This window comes from Pelodiscus sinensis, chromosome 7, assembly GCF_049634645.1.
Source record: "Pelodiscus sinensis isolate JC-2024 chromosome 7, ASM4963464v1, whole genome shotgun sequence".
In the NCBI taxonomy this organism is placed as follows: domain Eukaryota; kingdom Metazoa; phylum Chordata; order Testudines; family Trionychidae; genus Pelodiscus; species Pelodiscus sinensis.
In genome coordinates this window covers 55,798,039-55,823,317 of record NC_134717.1, presented here as the reverse complement: position 1 = coordinate 55,823,317, position 25,279 = coordinate 55,798,039, and the positions used below count along the sequence as shown (strand labels likewise).

The window sequence follows — 25,279 nt, the reverse complement described above, 5'->3', positions numbered from 1 at the left end:
ACAATGGGTTCAGAACTGGGGCCAGAGTTTGGAATGCAGGCTCCAGCTGGGCACCATTTACCACAGATGACTTCCAGTGAGGGGCGAGGCTGTGTGTATGTGTGAGGGGCACTGAGATGACGCACTGGGTGGGGGAAGGAGCAGTGAAGGGCCACGTGTGGTGGCAGTGGAGGGAAGGGGCAGTGAGGGGCCAGTCTGTGTGGGAGAAGGGGTGGTGAGGGGCCGTGCTGTGGAGGAGAGGAGCAGTAAGGGGCAGTGCTGTGTGTGGCAGAGAGGAGCAGTGAGAGGTCATGCTGTGTGTGGGGGAGGCAGTTTGAGGGAGGAGCAGTGTGGGGCCGTGCTGTGTGTGGGGGAGGCAGTGCTGGGGGGGAGCAGTGAGGGGCCGTGCTGTGTGTGGGGGAGACAGTGCTGGGGGAGGAGCAGTGAGGGGCCGCGCTGTGTGTGGGGGAGGCAGTGCTGGGGGAGGAGCAGTGAGGGGCCGTGCTGTGTGTGGGGGAGGCAGGGCCGGGGGGAGAGCAGTGCTGTGTGTGGGGGAGACAGTGCTGGGGGAGGAGCAGTGAGGGGCCGCGCTGTGTGTGGGGGAGGCAGTGCTGGGGGAGGAGCAGTGAGGGGCAGTGCTGTGTGTGGGGGAGACAGTGCTGGGGGGAGAGCAGTGAGGGGCCGCGCTGTGGTGGGGGAGGCAGGGCCGGGGGGGAGGGGCCGCGCTGTGGTGGGGGAGGCCGTGCGGGGGGAGGGGCCGCGCTGTGCGGGACGCGGTTAGGTTCATGGTGGGGTGCGGAGCCGCCTCTATGCCTCCAGCCCGGCGCTGGGCCCCGGACGCTCACTCACCCCGTGCGGGTTGCAGGGGCTGGTGACAGGATGTCCCGGGGCGATTCCCGCGGCCGTTGGCCGCACCGCGCCGTGGGGAGCCGCTGCCCTGAGCCTGCCGCGGCGCGAGCCAAGTAGCAACTGTCGCCGCGGCCGGGGGTCAGGCGCGCGGAAGCGCTGTGCTCCCGCCAGCCCCGCTGGGCTCCCCTTTCCCTCGCGGTGCGTGCACCCCTGCTTCGTCCGGCCTTGCTGTTGGCAGGGTCTCGTCTAGCGGCCACAGGGGCTGCTCTCCGGGCAAGAAGAGCTCTGCCCTTTGATACTTTCCCGCTACCACTGGACACAGCCTTGCTTAGTAGTGTCAAGCAGCCACAAGGGCGGGGAAAGACGAGCGAAAAGAAATCTTGTGGAGAATGCTGTTCTCCTAGCCTTCGATAAAAATCAGCCAGAGCTAAAGCTGTCCAAATACAAAGAAAAACAAGCAAAGCAAATTGGAGGAAAAATTAAACAGAAAACTTACATATTGCTATACACCAAAAACTAAGGAGGCAGCCTCTTGTCTTAAAAGACGACTTTAAAACAGTGCCCTGTACCATATAATATTATTTGATTTTAAGAGATGGTTTCTGCTAGCAAACCTTTGCTAATTGCTTAAAGTTTTCAATGCAACTGAATGGAATAAGGAACATCAAAAACAACTGAAAATTTGCCAGTTAATTTAGAGATTGACCTCAGTTTTGATTCTTAGAGCAAGACAGATGAAAAAATAGTGAACTATACAAGTCGGTCCTCACAGCAGTAAAACAGTCTAATTTGTCTGATCAAGAATTCTTCCTAAACAGTAAGCAGCTGGGATCACCAAATTCCTCTTATAACAAAACAATGAAAGGATTCAGGTGTGCCAGGAAAAATGGGATGCACTGGAATAGGCTTGCTTCTCATAAAACCAAACAGAAAAGAGACAGAACCACTAAATCAAGTACAGTCCTCAAAATCGACATATTTCAGCAAATGTTGAAAGACTGAAATTGAACCAAGATGAGCCAGAAAAATAGAATGAATCTAGAATAGGATTGCTTCTCAGGATTGCTTCTGTAAACCTTACAGAAAAGAGATAAAACTGAGAAATTTGGGGTAGTGTTCTGTTTTGGCACAGCTTGCTTATAGTATGAAAATTAGAAGAAAATGTTATTGGAAATCAAATTAACTATAGCCCTTTTTTGTTAAAACATAGCAAATAAGAGTTTATAAAGATGAAGAAAAATTACACAATGGAATTCCCATTTTAAAAAATTTCTAGAAAAGAAATGGAAACATTTTAACAATCCCTTTAAGAAATCTGAAATAAAAATTAACTTCATAAAAATACTTTATTTTTTTTAAATACAATCATTTAATTAAAGCATATACATTTTCTTTTACAAAAACAGAGGTAAGGACCTGAACATCACCAGGTAAATAGGCTAGTTGAATAAGTTTGTGGAATGGTCATAAAAGCAGTCCAGTATTCTCAGACTATGCTTTATTCCACACTACAGTCTCAGTCCTGCACCTGTGCTCATGCACAATAATTTGCAAGATCAGTGCTTTAAAAAAAAAAAAAAGCATTAGCGTTCTTCTTTTCTATATGCCAACTTCAAAAAATAAACTCACAAGCAAGCTATTGGTTAGACTAGCTACAGAAGATTAAAATATTTTACTAACTTAAAAGGGAGGGAAAAGTAAATATCTGATAGGGCCCCCCCCCCTTCCCTATCCAAAATTTAAAAGGTACTGAAAATAAAGTAAGGGGGTAAAGTTAGGCCATCACTTTCAATTGTTAATACTACAGTCCTCACTCAGGCAAAAATGAAAAAATGCTGCAGTGTGATCATTTGTCATTCACCTTGTAGTTAAACTAATTCTCACTCTCTTTGTATAGTTCCTTGGTCTAGGTGTGTGGTTAGGACACAAAATTGTACAAGCATACATATTTGTAAGAAATATAATATTCAGTGCAGATACCCAAGCACCCTTAATTTCAGAGAATTAGCGTGTTACAAGAACTCATTCACTATTTGCCCCCTAGTCTGAGATAAACTTATACTGACCATTCAAATAGCATGCGTGTGGTTACCTCAGTTGTAGCTTGGAAAATAACTCCTTCATAAAGATCTTTGTAAATTAGACCATAGGACCTGAACAGAATCCATATAACATTTTCAAGGCCATTAAACAATTTTCTTTACTCTCTATGTACATTGTTAAGTAAAGAGCAGGAGAGGTACCTGATATTATTGGAGACAAGATTACATCAGTCTCATAACACTGGGACTGTTATCGTGCTTTTCTAAATTAAAACAAAAACCTGAACCTTTTGAATTACAACCTGTTTGTAAACAGAAAATAGCTTACACCCAGGACAATGCATCATAATATAATTTCAAAAGGCCCTTTTTTGAATGGTATACTAGATCACTTAAAGCTTCAGCTGGTCACTCCAGTGATGCAAATGTAGCAGACACAAGGTTTGACTCAATACCTGACTCTCAATTCTATGTTGGAAAACTGCAGAGCTTCCAATAATGGATACAATTCTACCACTACTAACTGTTAGATTTCTTTTAGTTTGTTTCTTTAAAACATCAACATTGATACGTACTCCCAGGAAAAATTTTGTAGGAAGAGCAGAATTCTGAAGATGTAGCTACTGTAGCCTCATACTGTAATGAACAGAGGATAAGACTGACAAAAGAGATAACCTTAGAAAAGAACACAAAACAGCAGCTCACTCTGAGTTCTGGTACTAAAGGGGAAATCCAAGAACAGAAATTAATGTGACTTTAATATGTCTTCGAAAGATCCATAGGCCTATGAGACTGAGGGTTAAAAACATGAGTTCTTGGGGGAACCAAATATTATATATTCATTTATGTGCATCCATTATTCTTATAGCTTGTGGAAATGTTAAAAGGTGGGTAATTGGATAACAGTGTAACTTGTGAAAAATCTCAGCAGTTACAGAGTTACCTGCACCCACAGAGCAGGGCAGCAGCTGGCTATCCAGGAGTGGGGCGGGAGCCTGTGTGTAATCATGAACGTTAGCCAATAAGCCCAAGCTTATTGGCTAACCATTTACATGGTTACATTTTTACATTCTTGATAGCTTGTACTTACTGTTTTGTCTGTCAAAGTTACTAATTAGAAAATAGAACCATAGGTCATTCACACACTGTTAATTGAAGTAATACTCCCTGACTGATGTATCCATTTTTTTATCGGTTGGTACTGTGGAAAACTTAAGCAGCAGTATCTTTGATTAAAAAACCCCCACAATAACAGTTCAAATGGTTGTGTGCATACGACTTTTTTCTTAATCATTAATGTATATTGTAACCTTTGGAACATTACTTATTATATCTGAATACAAGTGTGGATGTCATTGTCACTATATATTCAAACCACAGACCCTTTTTAAATTCCAATTTTTTTTTTAAATTAGAAAATAGAATAGTTCCCTCGGTTACTTTTTAAAAGACTGGGTAAGCTACAAACCTAGGCATTCTCAGAGGAGTAGCCGTGTTAGTTTGTAATTTTAAAAACAAAGCAGTCCTGTGGCACCTTAGAGACTAGCTCATGATATAGTATAGACATATCATAGGATTAGTTCCTCTGATATCCTAAATTACTTGTAGACCATTTCATGGGGCAGAACACTTCCAGTTGAGTTTGTAATTAAAACAGTACCAGCAGGGGAGAAGGTGAGCCCACACAGATGTTTAGCTAGTTATTTAGAAGACTGAAGCCTTGTGAAATTTTAGTATTTTCCTCCCACCACAGAACAGGTGAATTGATTAGGGTTCTAAAATAAAGCTGGCTATGCATTAAATGCCACCTCCTCATCACACCTAAATACACATATTGTGCCTAATAAATTGTAAAGAAAACTTGCATCAGGGCACTGTTGTTTGTAGATGTGAAAAATATACTAACAAAGATCTAAGCACTTAACTTGCTCAGTTACAGAAGAACGTGTTCTAGTACTGAGATTCTCAAGCAACTCTGACATGTGGTGAACCCTTATTAATTGATAGGACAACAGATTTTAGATAAAGCTGATTTACTAATTTCATGTGATGAGGGCAAAAAGAAAAAAAATACACACAGAACTCCTTGGTGCATCCAGTTAAGATGACACTCACAATAAATAGATCCAATAAAACATTCCTTTGTCTGCAGTCTTTTTGTCAATTGGTATTTAGAGCTTCAGTTTGTACTAAGGACCCTGTAAAACTTCACAAGAAGGGGTTCCTTAACAGTCAGATATTCTATTAATGTAATAGTAAATAATATGTTAATGAATTGATTTTTTTCTGCAATACCAGTCAGTACTTTTCTCAAAGTGTACATTTACACCGCCTTAACTTATAAATGTCAAGAACCAGAATATTCCATTTTTTTCCAATAAAATCAGGAGCAAGCACCTTGAAAATACAAGGGTGACAACATTTGCATCACAAACATATTAAGGACCTTATCATAATTATATTTATTTCAGTGGAAGCAAGAGCAGACATTGTTCAGGGTGAGAGTTGAATCTAGGTAAGAAGCACCTCCAGCCCCCAATGGAGCAAATGGGATTTGTGGAACTCACGTACTTATTGAGCTCAGATTATAATATACTCAACTTTAGTTAAAACCTTTATTAAAAAAGGGAATGTGAATTAATACAAAATAATTTAGTCCAGTGAATAATTTGTCTAGAATCTCAGTAACACTTTACTTTTAATAAACTCTACTATTCTTTATATCGTCCTTATGAGAGAAAAGGGGAGAAATGTTGGATTTCAATATCAGACTAGATAAGCACAAGACTGCTTGACTGTTCTGTCTGTTATAAATACACATATATGTTGCTATAATACAAAACCCATAAATGGCTGCTCTCCACTAGAAAATAGAAGCAGTGTTTCCAGTGGGCAGATTTCTTCAGATGCTGGACTGTAAGTTACCTAGAAGCTTCAAACACTTTAAGGCTATTGGAAAGTAACTTCTAAAATCTTGCATCCGTTTTCATGCTCCAACATCAGAAGTTGTTGCTGAATATCTATAGGAATAAAGCTTGTTGTCTGCCCCTCCACTCAACAGCAGCTGTAATGGGGAAAAACAAGTTGTACTCATTATCAAACCAAGAAAATATCCACACAGTTTTTGTACCTGGGCAACATATATGAACTGAATAAATATTTTAAATAATTCCTTAGTCTGATTTTTCTCTCAGAAGAGTTAAATATCAGAAGTAACCAACGCTGGTGATGTGAACCCCACAGCCTGTTTTAAGTGGCTCAGAATCAGAAATGATACAGGCTTATAACTTACCATTCTATTAAAACCAATTAGGGGAAGGTAAAAGTTAAAATGTCTGAAGTGTTTACTGGTCTGCTACATCTTAGTCTAAGAGGAAGGGTCCCTAAAACTATGGAGTTAGGATCTCCAAAACTTGTGCTGTGCTTAGATACGTGCAGGTCCCCCCAGCCCCCCTCCCGTGCTCCTGCCCTTGCCACAAAGAAGTGGCAACACATCTTAGCCAGCTCTAATGCCACAGAGGAGAAAATGCTGCTTAGAGGAGCACAGGATTAACTTTCATCATAAGTTCCCATGCCCAGAAAAAGAAACATGCCACCGTGAGTGGCTATTTTGACTTCTATCCTTCCTTGTTTTTTTCTTCCTAATGCTTTGGTGCACAGCTTTCATGTAATCCCTCTGGAGAAGAGGGTGATGGCCATCTGGTACTGAATAGCCACTTTCCTCCTATAGCGTCTACCCTAATCCCTCTCTGTATATAATGAAGGCCTTCTAATCTCCTCCATGCCACACAACAAAAGGGAGAATATGATCCACATACACAAATAGAAGACATCCAAAAGTAAAAAATTAATTGTTCTCTAGTTTAGAAGTAAATATCAAAACATACCATCATCAGCCCCCTTTCCCATCCAAAACGCACACATTCGGGGGGGAAAAAAAATCTGTTACTAAAGTTCTTACCCCTGCTTCTGTCCATTCCACACACAAGACCTTGTCTTCATGAGCAGCCAAATCATAGAGAGGAGCCTTGCAACTGATAAGATACACATTTAGTCATAAACCTTAAAATTAGGTAAAAATATTATATATACCATTTTTCACTCCTAGAAGATTCTGGGTTTGATCAATTTATAATCTTTTAACATTTAGAAACCATATAGAGATAGAGAACAGAATTAAGCCATATCTGAATTCGTTGATTACGAAGAGCTGCACAACAGCTGTTCTTACTTACAGTATATATTTCTATAAACCTATGCCTACACTAGGTATACAGATCATTGTAACTAGACAGTGGTGCAGGAGGTCTACACAAGACATATTCTCTTTTATCCCACATGCATTATATTATACCACAAGAAAGTTGCATTTCCTCTGGAATAGTGGTTTTTTGAAAAATTTTGAAGGGCTTTCTGGAAGCCTAGAGGAATTGTGGATTAAGAAGAGGTCAAGCTTTGAATAGCGATGCCATTTCCTACACCTTTCCGCCAAATGAAAACCTAGGGTGAACATTTAACTCTCATTTCTGATTCAGTAAGAAAGTCTCATCAGAATCCTATTGATGAGTAGTTGCAAAGCATCCAGGGCAAGGCCATGGAGGATGTTCTGTGTGCACCTCGAGAACAGAAGCAGAGCTAATTAGCTACTGGCAAAACCTTTAGTGTCACCATCTTAGAGTGGCTAGTTCTTATACAGTATCTGAGGATTATATTCAATCAAGGAATGTAATCCTGACCAGGATCATGGACTGGTGAGAGAGAAAGTTATTCAAGGTGTGGCACCAGGAGCAGTAGCTGCATAACTCAGAATGGAGGAAACAATTCTCTGTATTTCTGTGATGAGCTAGCTTTAAACACTGCAGCACTAAACCAAGAGGATGAAAGCTCTGATTAGTATGAAAAAAAAAAAAAAAAAAAAAAAAAGAGTGATGATTCCTCTGGGGCCACTGACTACTCCAGATGGTTACAGATGAGTGGGACATGTGTGTGTTTGAGAAGTGTTGTGGAAACCGTTATGGAGGAATATATGATAACACAAACATATTTAAAAGATTTTTATTAAAGCTAATGTTTGAAATCGGTGCACAGATTTAGCTGAAAGGCTCTGTGCAACTGGGGTTATGCTTGGATTATCCAAAAAAAAAAATCTTTTAGAAAGTAATGAGCTACATACCATACATAACCAGCATTGACCTAGATTTACATGTGCAAGTTTTTAGGTAGCAGGGAATAAGTGTTTGGGTATATCACCCATGGGAAGTTTTACAGAAGTAGTTGTGATAAGTGGATAGGTATATGGATGGGGGATTATCCCTCAGCTCTTTCGGGAAGATATACTGTACTAAGAAAAAATCTACAAGTCTATGAAGTCCAAGACATCTAGCCAAGCAGTCACTACCCATTTCAAGTCAAATGTAGTTTGACCTAGACCAGTGGCTCTCAACCTTTTTAGACTTGTCTATACCTTCAGGAATCTGATATGTCTGGCAAGTTTCACCTCACTTACAAAATCAGTGTCACAACATACTATTCCTGAAACTTTTCTTACTTTCTCATTTTTAACTTATACAATAAATAGATTGGAATATAAATATTATACTTACATTTCAGTGTATCATACATAGAGCAGTCTATACAAGTCTTTGCCCTTATGAAATTTTAGTTTACACTGACTTTGCTAGAGCTTTTTATGTAACCTGTTGTAAAATATTTACCCCTGTAATACACTTCTGTGTATCCCCAGAAGTACATATACCCAGAGCCCTGCAAATTTGCAGATACTGCTTAATATCTGCATCTGTGGATATGGATACAAATTTTGTATCTAGAACCATGCAAATTAGCAGATATCCATATTATATCCAGTTACCTGCAGATGTGGATGCAGATATCTGCAGCTCATTTTTGCAAATACAGATGTGTGCAGGGCTCTACATATACCCCAAGTTGAGAACCACTGACCCAGTCGTCTCGCTTTTGCAAATACCTGGTTCAGATACAAACTACTCCTCTCTTTGCAGCTGTTTATTATGAAACATCCACAAATGGGGAGCAAATTAAAATACGCATGTTAAGCTTCTTCTGGAAGACCGAGTATATTCTACTCCTAAAAATCTTGATAGCATAACTATGATTTAAAAAAAATTAAACTCATTAGCAATATTACTAATGGAACCTCTTTCCATGATATCCCACTCTATACAGTATTGCCAGAAAATCTTGGGTGGGAAGGTCAATGAGGCTGATTTCAGTGTCATGCCACAGAGTGTCTGGCAGAAGGCAAATGCATTTCTTGCTCTTCTATTATATGTGTCTCATCTCCATAGGGAATTCAGCTGGAGTCTCCACTTAGCTTCATTTTTTTGTGTCATTAGACGTGAAATTCCAAATGCTACCTCTGAATATTAAAGAATGGTATTTACCTCCGTGTGTCCCAAATCTTGACAACATTGTCTAGAGAACCAGAGATTAGCTGTTGGTCATGTGTGGGGGACCACTTTACAGATGTCACCCAGCCAGTGTGAGAGGTCAAAGAGAGGAGTACCAAGGAACCATCTGGGACAGAGAAAATGAAAGACCATTATCCTAATTTACAGACACGTATATCAGGTCAGTTTAAGATATTTATAAAATATGCCAGTTTACAAGAAGCAGTCAAGACTAATATATGTGGCAGCAGGGTAGTTCTTCCTTCTCATCATGTCATAAGATTGTTTCAGGCAGCATGAGAGTATGCACAAAAGTTCCTGTAGAGAGGACAAAAATCTAACCACCTCTTATTGTTACCAAATGCTTTTAAAGAGTTTCTCTAATGGGGACGACAGAATGGCTCTAGGGAGCATTCTGTAATGGGTAATGGGACATGGAGCCTTTTGTCTCTAGATTATTGATTCAAATCTGGCCTGATTTGTAGAGACTTTAAAACAAAAAAAAACAAAAAACAAAAAAAAAAAAGATTCCTGTCTGGCTTATGTGTGGTTGTCTCAGATAGTACCATGAACTGCAATGATTGGGAGCCACTGCAGATGTGCAAGAAGTCCAAAGATTGATCAGATATTTAATCAGCTACATTTTCACTTCTATAGATTGTTTCTCCTAGTCAAGGTTTAGACACCCTGGCATTTAATCCATTTAACAGTGGATTAAATGAATGGGTGTGCCTCAAAAAGGCAAAAAGCAATAGTACTCAGAATAGCCAATTCAATGAGCTACTGCTGTGATCAGTTGCAACAAGATTCAGAGAGCAAGGGGGGGGGGGGAACGAGGGTCACTTTACTCAGTCAGGTGAGCAGGTTTGCAATGCAGTGTAGAGAGGATCCAGGTTAATTCACCTTTTCCTCTCTCCACTGCACCTGTTAATTTTTGGCTAAAACGGTCTCGCTCCCTGTGATGGAGCGTATTTGCCCCGCACTGTTCAAGAGGGGGTTAACTCAGCCCAGAGGATAGGGGAGGTCACATCCCCTTTAGCTTACTGGATGTGCTCCGGCTGCACTAGTATAAGAGAGAGCTGCTCAGCTCAATTGGGGCAGGTGGGCAGGGAAGAAGGAGCAGCCTTGGCAGCTGCAGCCTCAGCGACAGCCCCGGTCAGTGAGGCTGTTTGGGAGGCACCAGTTGACCGATCAGCACTCCTGGGAACACACTGCATGTGGAGAACGGTAGGAAGGAGCCCAGGGTGGAGGACTGGCCCCCACTAGCTCAGAATGCATCAGCTGGAACCCCCACTGAGCAGGCAGTGTTCACCATCACTGCCAACAGGGCCCTGGGCTGGTATTCGTTGAAGTGGTAGGGCCCGGGTCCCACTACCTTCCACCCCCACCAGGACAACCCTGCTCCCCGGCTCATCCGGAGGGAGGGGTATACCTGTGAGCACAGCCAGCAAAGCCCTTCATACCCTGAAAGAAGGGAAGTGTGTTTGGGACTAGGCCTGAGAGGCCATATTTAACCTAGTATATGTGAACTAGATTTTGGGACGAAGCCATAGTTACCATATTTACCCTAATAGGGGTGAACTAGACTTTGGGACTAGGCCCAGGAGGCAGAACCTGCCCTAACTGAGGAGTGGCACTTTGGGATGATAGGCAAGGGGTGCCCCGGGCACTAGAACGCCCCTTGATACTCCCCAGATCGAAATGCTGTTACAGTCAAATAACAAGGCTTGTGTGTGCCTCATGAAATGTATATACTCCCTTCTCTCAACACACATTATGAATCTGAGAAGTCATATGTGTTATACACACTTTGTTTTGCTCACCTTTAGTGCGGGGATCCCATAATCTAATGTGTCTGTCAGTGCTACCAGATGCTAGACGTCGACACAGTTGTGAGTAGGAAATAGAGTTAAACACTTTGTTTCCGGTCTGCATAAGAAAAGTTGTCATAAATTAGGAACTACTCATAACTCATATAGAAGTTTTAAATTCAAACTGAACTGGGTTGGTCCTGGGGCCGGTTTTGTTCAACATCTTCATTAATGATCTGGATGATGTTTGTGGATGACACTAAGCTGGAGGGTAAGATAGTTACGCTGGAGGATAGGCATGGGGTCCAGGGTGACCTAGCCAAATTGGAGGACTGGGCCAAAAGAAATCAGAGTCCTGCACTTGGGATAGAAGAATCCCATTCACTGCAAGGGTGTGTCTAAACTACATGGCTCCATCGATGGAGCCATGTAGATTAGGCTGATCGGCAAAGGGAAATGAAGCCGCGATTTAAATAATCGCGGCTTCATTTAAATTTAAATGGCTGCCGCGCTGAGCCGACAAACAGCTGATCAGCTGTTTGTCGGCTCAGCGCGCTAGTCTGGACGCTCCTGCGCCAACCTGAAAGCCCTTTATCGACCTCCCCGTTATGCCTCGTAGGATGAGGTTTATCAGGGAGGTCGATAAAGGGCTTTCATGTTAGCAGGGGAACGTCCAGACTGTCCCGATCTGCCGACAAACAGCTGATCGGCAGAGTGGGGCAGCCATTTAAATTTAAATGAAGCCGCGATTATTTAAATCGCGGCTTCATTTCCCTTTGCCGAACAAAGAAATCTACATGGCTCCGTCGACGGAGCCATGTAGTTTAGACGTACCCCAACTGATTGGGAACTGACTGGCTAAGCAGCAGTTCTGCAAGACGGACCTGGGGATTAAAGTAGACAAGAAGCTGGATATGAGTAAGTGTATCTTTGTTGCCCAGAAGGCTAAAGGCATATTGGGCTGCATTAGTAGGAGCACTGCCAGCAGAATGAGAGAAGTGATTATTCCCCTCTATTTGGCACTGGTGAGTGAGGCCACATCTGAAGTATTGCATCCAGTTTTAGACCTCTTCCCCATCCCCACTACAGAAAAGATGTGGACAAACTGGAGAGTCCAGCAGAGTTAAATAAAATGATTAGGAGGCTGGGGCGTGTAATTTATGACCAGAGGCTAAGGGAACTGGGCTTATTTAGTCTGCAAAAGAGAAGAGCGAGGGAGGTTTTGGGACCAGCCTTCAACTACCTGAAGGGGGTCTCCAAAGAATGGAGCCATGCTATTCAGTGATGACAGATGACAGAACAAGCAGCAATGGTCTTAAGTTTCAGTGTGGGAGGTCTAGGTTGGATATTAGGGAAAACTATTTCCCTAGGAGGGTAGTGAAGCACTAGAATGGGTTGCCTAGGGAGGTGGTGGAATCTCCATCCTTAGGCCAGGCTTGACAAAACCCTGGCTTGGATGATTTAGTTGGGTTTAGATTCGCTTCGGGCAGGGGGTTAGACTCGATGACCTCCTGAAGTCCTTTTCAACCCTAATCTTCTATAATTCAGTGAGGAATCTGACAAAAAAAGCTTTAACGGACAACATGTAAAGAAATCTCACCAAAGTTGATTTGAGACCTCCTGTCTCAACATCCCATATTTTAATTGTGTGGTCCCATGATGCACTACAAATTTCTTCAGCATCTGACCAGAGCACAGAGGAGACTGCTTCCGTATGGCCAGAAAAAGTTGCAACAGGAGTCTAGAAATTAAATAAAATATTAAGATCAGAAAAATAGTGGATTAGTTATAGTAGGGGGAAAAATAATATGTCAACTAATAAACATCTTGATATGTAGATTAAATTTCAGATTTCATCAGAAATGTTCCCCTACTTATATTTATCAAAGAGAAAAATATTCTCCATTTCCATGCTTTTCAGGTTCTACACAAATCCTGACTTACCCTTGTTAGTCCAAGCTGTTCTATTTTCTGCTTCTTCCTTGGTCTGTTTGCAGCTTCCTCCATTTCATCCTCTTCATCTGTAGGCACTACGATGGAAAGCAAGTCAAATTTGATTTAGAAAGGCCTGGGATGCATTCCCAGCTATACACTTGATCAATATTATTATCCCCATTTTACACCTGAGGAATTCAGCCACAGAGAAATTAATTCAGATCTTCCACGTCCCAGATGAATTTTTCATCTACAAAAGCATCCTTCCTCCATGGGTTTAAAAAAAACAACACACACACACACACACACACACACACACACACACACACACACACACACACACACACACACACAAAATAAATCCATACTATGGTTTATACACACTCATTCTAGATTTTAGATATAAACATTTATTCACATAAAAATATAAATGGATATTTTGAAAGGACACATTCAACTGGCTAAAGAAAAACTGTGGTTATTTTAAGTAACCTATTCAGAATCAATTTAGTCAGCATATTGTCCCTTCAGTCACAATGCCATTGAAAGAAGATTAGGGAAAGAGTTCACAACTACAAAATGTACAAGCCTACTGAATGCTAAACATCTGTAAATGGTATTTGGAAAAAAGATATCCAGTTGGCAGCCATACTTGAAATCTAAATGCACAAGTTAAAAACAACAAATGGTCTGGTAGCACTTTATAGACTAACAAAATATGTAGATGGTACCATGAGCTTTTATTGGCAACGCCCACCATCTACATGTTTTGTTAGTCTATAAAGTGCAACCAGATCATTTGTTGTTTTTTTTCTATACAGATTAACTCAGCTACCCCTTGAAGCTTCTGCATAAGTTAAGTTTGGGCTACAACCCTGTAATGACATCTGAGCAGAGGTCTGCCACATGAGATCTGTGCAGATTGGGGGACTTAATCGGTTTTAAGTAAACACAGTGTCCATTTCTGCAGAAAAATCAGAAGTTAATTGTCAAAACTGAATTTTCTAACACAACCTTGGTGTAGTTATTTCTGCATCATAATAAGTGACTATAGTGAGGTGTGGCCTCCCTGTAAGATTGATGGGGAGGGGCCACTCCCCAACCTCTGGTGGGTGAAGCCAGGCAAGCTACACCCCCACAGGAAGCAAAGGGGTGGGACAGGAAGTTTAAAAGTCAGACCCTACAGCTCAGTTGGGCAAGAAGTGAGCAGAGGACTCCTGACTGTTGTCAAGTCCTGTACCAGAGTAAAAACTCTAAAGTGCTGAGGATCTTGAGGAACTACTGGAACTGCTGCTGGCCATGTACCCCAGAGAGACAGAGCCACCCCAAAAAATGGAGGTAGAAGCCAGGAGGGGTAGCCCAGGGGCACTAGACATTAGTCTAGTTTGGGGGCCGAGTTCTATGTCAGTGTGTTTCTGTGATGCAGTGATGGAGGGTTCCGTCAGTCATGGACCACGACTGGGACCCAGTGGAGTAGGATGAGCCTGGACTACTTCACTCCCTGAAATGAGCTGCATGCCTGGAATTGGCAGCCTCCACAGCTTAGGCTGGATGGCCTGAGGCTGCTTATTGCTCTGCCCCAGCCAGAGGGCCAGAACTGCTGAGACTGCTAATTCCCCTACTGAGCATTGCATTTTTTACACACACCATAGCGAGGAGGCATGGCTACAAACCACTAGTGACAAATAATAAAAGTATGTACATGCTTAACTTTACCACCACAAATAGCCTCATGAATTTCAATGGGACCACTCACACTAGTGATAAAGTTATGCATGTATTTGTTTGTCTTAGCTTTTATATAGAGCTCTAGACCTTCATAGCACTTTGCAGATGCTAATAAATCCCTACCACAACTTTTGAAAGGCAATTATATTTAAGGAAAACCCCACAAGAATACATTACTCTCAAAAACTGAAAAAGTAGTAACGCTTCAAAACAGTTTCTGGTGTAACTGAAAAGAAAATATATACAACTTCAAAGATACAATACCCATTTTGAAGGTTAAAAATGTATTCAGAAGTTTGTCGTTCCAGGTAACTACATTTTAAAATTCTAAAATTAGAGCCAAAACCCCCAAGAAAGTATTTCTATAATATTCATCTTACCTGCAGACCATATCTTTAACATCTTATCCCAGGATCCACTGCAAAACTAGATAAACAGAAACTTTCATTTAAAAGATTATGTGAACTAGCTGGATTTTTACATAAGTCATAGAAAGTCATATTTTTGCTAAAAATGTTGCCTCTGCTACCAAGATAATCTTTGTATGCAATATTAAAGGTTCTGTGTCTTTTCTTTTCAACACAACCCATTACTTCTATTACATCAAATACAAGTCTATTACTAATTGCTTTGGTATCCCCAATTAATACATGAGCTTATATAAATAGTATGCACTTACAATTCTTGACAATGTATGACCAATTCACATGCCAAGGACAAAAATTTGATTTTTTTTTAAACAAGGCATACAAAATCCATAACTCATTAGTTTATCATAGACCTCCATCTGCAAGTAACTCACTTTAGTTCTTGTGCAGTCAACTGCTATAGAGTCCACACTTCCAGCATGTCCTCTGCAGCAGTGAAGGGCTTTCACTTTGTTTCTCTCTACATTCCACTCCCACAAGAGGATAGTCTGATCCAGAGAAGCACTGAGTAGCAGGCACGACAAACTATCTAAGTAAAGAAGAAAGTGTCAACATACAAATCTACTTAAGGAAGTCTTTCTAAAAATCCTTTTAGAGAAAACAGGATTAAGATTTTTTAAATGTACACACTGATCCAATACAAATAAAGAGATTAATGTAAATCACAAATTTAAATGTATAGTATACTAATAAAAAAATAATGTAATTTAATTTAGAATATTTAAATAGTTATTGGAAAATACTATAGTTTGTTTTAATAGTATGTTATGAGGGATTTTACTCATATGTTATGAGGGATTTTACTCAATTATTTCATGTCTATTTAAGTAGGCAACTTAATCTCTATGTTTTTCAGTACATTCCTCTAGCCCCACTCCCAACTAGTATAAGGTGTACAGACCTTTTTTCACCCATGCCACATCTTTCACCACCTCTGTGTGCCCAGCAATTGTCATGATGGATTTGCCGTCTATAGACCAGATGCGAGAAGTCTGGTCATAAGAGCCAGTCAAGATCCTAAGGGATACAGACATTGAAACATTTTTTTAAAACCAATGGTGCTTCATGAAACATCTTTTCAATGAGAAACTTAGAATATTAGCATGATAACCACTTGAGAGACCTGACTAAAGAAAATCTCTTAGGTAAATCTTAGTTTTCTTTAAAATAAAATTCACAAATTAATTTATTTGCAAAAACTAGATCAAATATGGATTTTAATAGGTTCAAAGCAAAGGTTAGGGAATGAATAAACTGTGGACTTCTTGGTGAGGTGCACAGAAGAAATGAAACAAAGATGAAGTGAGAATATTGATAGTTTTGGAAAATTAAATGCTGAAGTTTTCTGTATACAGCCCTGAGAGGATACAAATGTTTACCTGTGGATAGACATTGGTATGCACTGATCCGCAGGACTTTACTCCCAAGAGACACTACTGCCAATGGAGAGGAGAGAGGTCCCTTTGCTCCCAGGAGCCAGTGCCCCGAACCAACAGCTCTTTGAACTGTACAACCCCCTACAGGAGATGCTGAGGGCAGAGGGAAGTACAGCAGCACAGCTGGGAGGAGCTGCCAGCACAGGGCTCCTCTCCATTGCCCACAGTGTCTCTTGGGAGTAGAGCCTTGAGGATCAGCAGATACCGATGTCTACCACAGACAGACATTTGTAGCCACACAGGGCTCTACTCATGTCTAATTTAAGACCAACCAAAGAAAATTCATTATTCTTTACACTGACCATCTAGTCCGTAAATAGCAAAACATTTTTTCAAGACATTAATAAATGTGGGAGTTTCAGTATAATAATAAAGGCAAAGGGTTTTGAAACTCTAGTTATAAACTAGAATTAATATTTCAAGTAAAAAAATGTTGAAATGTTTATGTGAAGACAAGCGGTTGTTCTTGTATTAAAGACGACAGTACTGATGAGCAGCACTGACTATTAACTCAGATCAGGAGCAAATCTCATCCTTTTACACATGGTAGCCTTCCTACTTGGGTTAAAGTTATTGTCAAGATAGCATGGAGGAGCTCAAACTTCAGCTACTTTCCCAGGCACATGGCCTGTATGTATGTAAACAACTGATATAAACAGGTTAAAAATTTAGAGAGAGAAATAAGGAATAGGAAGAAAACTGTTACAGAGATCTATGGAATCAGCGGGAGAAACCAAGATGGAAACTTAATCCTGGCTTTAATAGAGCTGCAATACCATTCTTCTGTAGCTTCAATAGAACTGATCCAGTCATCATGGAACATACATTCCTCAGGTTGAGGTGCTGTGTACTTTTCCACATATTCTATTTCCACCACTTCTTCCTAAACAGTCAGAAATACAAGAAGCTGGTCAGCATGGTTTGTTTTTAATCACTATGGTCTAGTACAGCATTTCCCAACCACTCTGAGCAGTAGTATCAATTTGCAAGACAAAGATATCAGCTGTTCAAACCAGAGTCCCCTGCCTACCATGTGACTGTATGCACTCTACTGTGCCTTGGAGATCAAACTGCTATTGCAAATGGGGATTCAGGTAGCCCTAATTCCTTGACAGGCAAGCATATGTTTGACTGAACAGAAGGTAAATGGAACCAATGCATCAGAACTCAGCACAAACATTCATAACTAAGGACCCAATGCTGCACACGCTTAAGAATGAGTTATTTTACTTAAGTGAGCAGTCCTACCGAAGTCAGTGGCCCTGCTCACATGATTCAAGCCACACACATGCTTATGTGTTTGCAGGATTGGAGAATGAGAGATAAGTATATCACTATGGATCAACACTACCTGTTGGCTTATCAAATTGCTGCTAATACAGTATTTACATGTAGGTTTCCACCATAAGAAAATGTTGTTCCTTTTCTTTTCTGGATTTTCCCCGCTATGGTATTATACTTAGCAGTGGAGTATCTCTAATACTTCATCTCATTTGACTCACATAGGGCCACTGATTACATACTAGCAGAGCAGGAGACAAAAGTACATTGATGGGGCATACAATGAGACCAGTTTCCCTCCAAAGTTGTCTGGTTTCATACAACAGGAGAAGGAAGTGCCTCAAGTTGCTCAATAGCAAACTCTAGTCATATTCAGGCTCCAGAGCAAGTCTTGATGAGTCCCACATGGAGTAAAGAATAATTCAGGGTCTTCAGAAAACAATAAAGGAAATTATGTGGGCTTCATCTGAAAGGCAAAGGAATGCTAAGGAAGAAAAATATATAGAGTATTCACAATATGGAGAACTTTCCTAATCAGAACTGTAAGCCAGATCAAACTTAAAATCAGAATCTGATTAAATTGTCTAGGATCTTTAAAACCCATCATCCTACAGTGCAGTCCACATAAAGTTCATATAACTTACTGTTGAGATGTTTTCCACTTCCATGTGTTTGACCAGTGACATACGCAAGAACTGGCCCTTGACAAGGAAATCAAACTCCACATATTTGTGGACCTCTAAGACAAACAAGAAAAAATGTTGAAATTTAAAGATTTAATTTACACAATCCAAAAAAAGACAGACTTCCAGAGTCATTTTTAGGGAATAAAGTCAATGGCCACCTTCTTCTCCCAGTTACAACTGTGCCCATGATCTGAAAGGGATTGCACAGGTTTAATTGAGGGATGCCTTGGGGAAAACAGCACTTAAAAGTTTCTATTAGTAGCATCTCTGGAACCAGGACTCAAGGCTTTTAGGGGGCTACCTCTTCAATTTTGGTTGCAATTTGAGATGTTAAGAACAACTTTCGAAGTCATAGGTGGGAACCCAATTATACCTCCATCTCTGCTGCAGCATCTCTGTTGTTGGTTAACCAAAGTCCAGATGCCAATCTTTGGAACCTGTCTCCCCTGGCCGCTTGTCGGGGGCGTTTCAGATCACATTGCAAGGTTTTAGTCAGCTAAGTTAAAGTTTTATTTCTATTTCTCTTTACCCCTTTCCCTTTAGATGGATAATCATCTAAACAAAATTATTTTTGTTGTTAGTACTACAACACTGTCTAGGGGGCCCAATCAAAGATCAGGTTTCCAATGTGATAAGTAATACCCAAACAGAATGGGGGGACTGGATCAGTCCTTTCCTCAAAAAGCTTACAATCTAAGTATGCAGGAAGACAAAGGCTAGGTGAGACAAAGTGAGAACAATAATGCAACAGTAAGATTGTTTTTATTTTTAGGATACACCTATTGTGTCAATGAAGGGTTTTACACTCTTGATTTCCCCCTATCCTGCATACAATCAGTCCTGTGCAAGCTGACCCATACTTGTGTATGGTTCTACGAATTTCAATCAAACTCTGGTTTAGTCTACATTTAAAAGTTATATCACCATAGCTATATGTGAAAAAACACCATGGTGCTATGAAAAAACCCACATCCTTTTATTAACGTAACTAAAGGTATTCGGGGGAAGGGAAGTTCCTACACTGACAAAAACTTTCTCTTGGTGTAGAAAGCTATGTCTACATTAGGAAGCTACGCCAGCATAGCTTTGCCAACATAACCACTATACAGTACCCACACAAATCTTTCCATCATCTGCATGAATCTGAGTGCAAATCAAGAGCTATATTTGTAATAATCATGCACAATGCCTAAAAACTTACAGACACTATAACACAAGTAATAACTTCTAAAGGAGGCAAGATCCTCTATAAAAATTTGAAAGGAGAATTTATCCCAACTGACAATTGTTTTTCCAACCAAGGGATCTTAATGAATCTTACATATGTGCTTTGCTGCACTCATGTTCGTAAGTCTTTGCAGGAATGTGATCTTTGTATTTTAAACCTCTATGTTTTACATATTTATGAAAAGATTCTAAATACTTTAGCATGTTTCTGGGTTTTTTTTAAACAGTACTCCTTTTCCTAAAACAGGTAAATCACCTTCCAAACACATACCATGTTTAGCTTCCAGCAATTTATTGATGATGTTACTGAGGTCAGTGATTTCGGAGGCTGCTGGGATAGAGAATGGAACATCATCTACTACATACCTAGAGGGAAGAAAATGGGAATTGACTTATTCATAAGTGCTGAAACTCACAGCTCAACAGATACAAAATAGGCAAATTATATAAAACTCTGTGGTACAGCTTTTTTCACAAGTGAGGGGATTAAACACTTTTCTGAAAGATCCCTTATCCCGCTTAAAATGAATCTGAGTGCAGGGAAAATGAGGGATAAAGGATCTTTCGGAAAAGGCTTTATTTTCCGAAAGCTACGTTTAGACTGGCGCTTTTTTCCGGCAAAGCTCCGAGCCGGAAAAAAGCGGCAGCCATGTTTATGCTAATGAAGCGAAGGAGGATTTAAATCCCCGCTTCAATTGCAATTGCGATATGTCTAATTTGCATCCCTTTTATGTAAAAGGGATGCAGTCTAGACACAGCCTTGCAGTTTGAATTGACACATACTTTATTCACACTTGTTTCAAGAATCCTGCTTGTACTAAGGATGTAAAATCCCATTTAATTGGTTAAACAGTTAAATGCAGTGCCGGCACAACATTTAACCAAGTAAAAGAGGTGGGGGGGGGGGGGAGTCCACCACTCGCTGGGTTTGGGCCAGAGCACCCTCACCCCACAGGCAGGGACTGTTCCAGCTCAGCTGCTCACAACCCCTGCTAGGAGCTGCCACCACTCCCCCTACTCCCTCTTCAGGAAACTACCACTGCAGCTGCCCGTAATCCCCCTGCAGAAAACTGCCACTGCAGCTGCCTGTGCCAGCTTCCACAAGTTCTAGGAGTTGGCAGCCCTGTGCAGCAGGAGTGACAGGGATGGAGCAGCCCTCTGCCTGTGATGGGCTGCAGGTACGTGGGCTGCTCCCAAGTACTGGTTAACTCAGGGTTGGGCAATAATTTTTTGCCAAGGAATGGGGGAGGGGCCGGGTTACTTCTAGGTTCCCTACCCCCAGACCATGATTGGGAGCACCTTGCTCACCCCCACCTCTTTCGCCCTAAGTACCCGTGCCCCTGGCTGGGAGGAGACTTCCCATGCTCCCCTGGGCTTGGGGGCAGAGAGCATGAGAAGTTTCCTCTGCTCTGTCCCCGCCCTGCATTACGCTTAAAAGAGCCATGGCTCCTGGCAGGGTGAGAGGAGGCTTCGTGCATTCCCCCACTCCCAGGCCAATAAGGGCCCGATGGCAGGGGAGTGCATGAAGTCTTCTCCCGCCCTGCCAGGAGCATGCCGCATGTCTAAGTGCCACATGCTCCTCACAGGGCAGGGCCAGGGCGGAGGTAACTTCTCACGCTCCCTTACCCCCAACCCCTGATAGGCATGGGGATGGGGGAGCACACAAAGCCTCCTTCCACCCCGCCAGGGCGGGGACAGAGCAGAGGAAACTTCAAATGCTCCCCTTCATCCCTAGGCCCTGACTGGCCTGGGGGCACGCACGCAGCCGGGCTGGATCCACCCACATAGCCAGCCGGATCCAGGCCACGGAGGCCCTTTTGCCAACTCCTGGGTTAACTGTTACCCAGTAAGCATCATCCATTAAGCATCATCCCCTTTGGCAAGATTTTCTGAAGTTCAAAACACGTACAGCCAAGCAAGAACCAAATCACTTTTTTTGCAGCTTACTCTCTAATAGTAGCAAAAACAATAGCTTTGGAGCACTCATTCTATAGTATCTCCAAATTAATCTATAAACTTCAAGCAAAATCTAACTAGCAGAAATGCCAGTGGGACTGGGAAAGTACAGAAAATGAGCAAATATTAAAAGTAGGAATGTGAATGGATAAACGCTCTTACAAGCTGATTACCAGGTAAGGGTTAACCAGTACCTAGGGCCAGCCCTGGCCAGCTCCTAGTCCAGGAGCCCCTTGGAAGGCTTGCTTAGGCCTTGAAGCAGCAGTAGGGGGAATGGAAGGGGCTGCCAGCTTCCAGCCTGTGCAGGCTCGCAGGGAGCCAGCAGCCCAGTGCAGAGCCAGAACCAGCTGGACTGGAGCAACCCCTGCTTGTGGCAGCAGCTCCAACCCACCCACCCCCATTTAATCAGTTAACTGTTAAACATTGTTCAACCGGTTAACTAATTAAACAGGATTTTACGTCCCTAATTAAAATTATTGCTAAAGTCCCACACCTTATAGCCACGCCTTTGCCCAGGCTTAAGAGTATGACCCTGATCTTGTTCCCCCTACAAGCAGAGAGGATGCCTCTGACTAGAAGATTCATAGACTTTAAGATCAGAAGAGACCATTATGATCATCTAGTCTGACCCTCTGCACAATGCAGGCCACAGAATCTCACCCACCCCCTCCTAAAATAATCCTCTCACCTATATCTCAGATATTGAAGTCCTCAAATGGTTTAAGGATCCCAAGATGCAGAGAATCCTCCAGCAAGTGATCCGTGCCCCATGCTATAGAGGAAGGCAAAAAACCTCCAGGACCTCTGCCAATCTACCCTGGAGGAAAATTCCTTCCCGGCCCCAAATATGGCAATCAGCTGAAGCCTGAGCATGTAAGCAAGACTCACCAGCCAGACACCCAGGAAAAAGTTCTCTATAGTAACTCCTATCATCCCACCATTGGCCTATTTAGCACTGATAGTGAAAGGTCAATTAGTTGCCAAGATCATGTTACCCCATCAAACCATCCCCTTCATAAACCCATCTAGCTTAATCTTGAAGCCAGATAGGTCTTTAGCCCCCACTACTTCCCTTAAAAGGTTATTCCAGAACTTCACTCCTCTAATGGCTAGAAACCTTCATCTAATTTCGAGTCTAAACTTCCTAATAGCCAGTTTATATCCATTTGTTCTTGTGTCCACATTGGTATTAAGTTTAAATAATTCCTCTCTCTCCCTGGTATTTATCCAATATATTTAAAGAGAGCAATCATGTCTCCCCTCAGCCTTCTTTTGGTTAATGTAAACAAGCCAAGCTCCTTGAGTCTCCTTTCATAAGACAGGTTTTCCATTCCTCGGATCATCCTTGTGGCCCTTCTTTGTACCTGTTCCAGTTTGAATTCATCCTTCTTAAACATGGGAAATCAGAACTGCACATAGTAATCCAAATGAGGCCTCACCAATGCCTTGTATAACAGCACTAACACCTCCTTATTTCTACTGGAAATACCTCTCCTAATGCATCCCAACACCATATTAGCCTTTTTCATGGCCATGTCACAATGGCAGCTCAGTCATCGTGTGATCAACCAGGACTCCAAGGTCCTTCTGTTCTTCCGTTACTTCCAACTGATGTGTCCCCAGCTTATAACTAAAATTCCTGTTATTAATCCCTAAATGCATAACCTTACACTTCTCACTATTAAATTTCATCCTATTGCTATCACTCCAATTTACAAGATCATCCAGATCTTCCTGTATGAGATCCCTATCCTTTTCTGAATTGGCAATATCTCCCAATGTTGTGTCATCCGCAAACTTTATTAGTACACTCTCACTTTCGGTGCCGAGGTCAGTAATAAAAAGATTAAATAAAATTGGTCCCAAGACTGATCCCTGAGGAACTCCGCTAGTATCCTCCCTCCAACCTGACAGTTCACCTTTCAGTATGACCCGCTGTCGTCTCCCCTTTAACCAGTTACTTATCCACCTCTCAATTTTCATATTGATCCCCATCTTTTCCAATTTAACCAGTAATTCCTCATGTGGTACTGTATCAAATGCCTTACTGAAATCGAGGTAGATTCGATCCACTGCATTTCCTTTATCTAACAAATCTGTTACTTTCTCAAAGAAGGAGATCAGGTTGGTTTGGCATGATCTACCTTTTGTAAAACCATGTTGTAATTTGTCCCAATTGCCATTAACCTCAATGTCCCTAATTACTTCCTCCTTCAAAATTTTTTCCAAGTCCTTGCATACTACAGATGTCAAACTAACAGGCCTGTAGTTACCCGGGTCACTATTTTTTCCCTTTCTTAAAAATAGGAACTATATTAGCAATTCTCCAGTCAAATGGTACAACCCCTGAGTTTCTTGGATGAAGATTATCTGGGTCCCCTGATTTACTCCCATTAAGCTGTTCGAGTTTGGCTTTTACCTTGGATATGGTAATATCTACCTCCATATCCTTATTCCCATTTGTTATGTTGCCATTATCCCTAAGCTCTTCATTAGTCTCATTAAAGACTGAAGCAAAGTATTTGTTTAGATATTGGACCATGCCTAGATTATCCTTAACCTCCACTCCATCCTCAGTGATTAGCGGTCCCACTTTTTTGTTTTGTTTTTGTTTTTCCTATTTATATTGCTATAAAACCCTTTACTATTGGTTTTAATTCCCTTTGCAAAGTCCAACGCTACATGACTTTTAGCCTCTCACTTTGTCCCTACCTGCTCTAACCTCAATAAGGTAGCTTTCTTTGCTGGTCCTTTCCATCTTCCACTCCTTATATGCTTTCTGCTTTTTCTTAATCACCTCTCTGAGATGCTTGCTCATCCAGCTTGGTCTAACACACCTGTCTATAATTTTTTTCCCCTTTCTTGGGATACAGGCTTCTGACAGCTTCTGCAACTTTAACTTAAAATAATCCTAAAGGCAAAATGAGGCCCATTGGGTAAAAGTCGTGACTATAGAGCCTAGGGGGACACTCACGGATAGTTTCAGTTCACTGGGCAGAGGTTATGGGGGAAATGCTGCTTGACAGGAGAGACGAAACAAACGAACTCTCTCCTCCCCAGCTGTCCAACCCTACACAGCACCACCGGCAGCCGCAGCTTCCCGTCTAGCTGCGCTGCCCCTCACGTCTCCCCCGGCGGCGGCCTGCCCCGGCCAGAGCGCAGGAGACTGTCAGCGCCAGGCAGCACCGCCCCTCCCCCCACTCACTTGCGGTTGCCGGTGAAGAACCGAGCCTGGAGCTGGGCCATGGTGAAGGGGCGGGCGAGGCTGGCGGGGCCGCGCGCGTGTCCGTGCCGGACTGAGGACTCGCGCGTGGGTTACGGATGCCGGCGCGGCGCACCTCACAGGCGACAGAGCCCAGAGAACACGTGTCTCGGAGCTGCCGTCACTCTGCCGGCGCGGCCGCGCAGATCGAATACTCCGCCAGCGATTAGTAGAGGCTGCTCTTAAAGGAGACGGCTCCCGGAATCCCTTGTCAAGCCACGCCTCACCGGT

The 25,279-nt window shown here is 42.1% G+C and overlaps 2 protein-coding genes across 9 annotated transcripts in view; both read right to left on the bottom strand.

The window, feature by feature from the left end:
- Nucleotides 1-2,033, bottom strand: part of ICA1L (islet cell autoantigen 1 like) — a 93,515-nt gene extending 91,482 nt beyond the window's left edge. For all 8 annotated transcript variants that reach the window (XR_012905258.1, XR_012905259.1, XM_075933841.1 and 5 more), the window contains exon 1: nucleotides 829-2,033. The gene's annotated coding sequence lies outside the window, so the exon portion shown is untranslated. The remainder of the gene's footprint in view (nucleotides 1-828) is intronic.
- Nucleotides 2,034-2,156: 123 nt separating this feature from the next.
- Nucleotides 2,157-25,277, bottom strand: WDR12 (WD repeat domain 12). Its single transcript, XM_006130507.4, has 13 exons — nucleotides 24,992-25,277; nucleotides 20,102-20,196; nucleotides 18,562-18,656; nucleotides 17,413-17,519; nucleotides 16,102-16,217; nucleotides 15,575-15,729; nucleotides 15,153-15,198; nucleotides 13,054-13,139; nucleotides 12,710-12,850; nucleotides 11,122-11,227; nucleotides 9,293-9,425; nucleotides 6,832-6,904; nucleotides 2,157-5,934 (listed from the first exon to the last, which is right to left on the bottom strand). Exons 1-13 carry the CDS (start codon nucleotides 25,030-25,032, stop codon nucleotides 5,857-5,859), a joined length of 1,272 nt encoding a protein of 423 aa, XP_006130569.1. The 5' UTR covers nucleotides 25,033-25,277; the 3' UTR covers nucleotides 2,157-5,856.
- Between the last annotated feature and the right edge of the window lie 2 nt (nucleotides 25,278-25,279).

What these genes read in the sequence shown, in the direction of transcription:
- WDR12 (XM_006130507.4), bottom strand. Translation starts at nt 25,032, where the DNA reads ATGGCCCAGCTCCAGGCTCGGTTCTTCACCGGCAACCGCAA. An exon ending in AAGTGGAAAACATCTCAACA is followed by an intron (nt 17,520 to 18,561) that starts GTAAGTTATATG and finishes CTGACTGTTTAG; the next exon opens with GAAGAAGTGGTGGAAATAGA. An exon ending in ATTGAAGCTACAGAAGAATG is followed by an intron (nt 16,218 to 17,412) that starts GTATTGCAGCTC and finishes TGTATCCCTTAG; the next exon opens with GATCTTGACTGGCTCTTATG.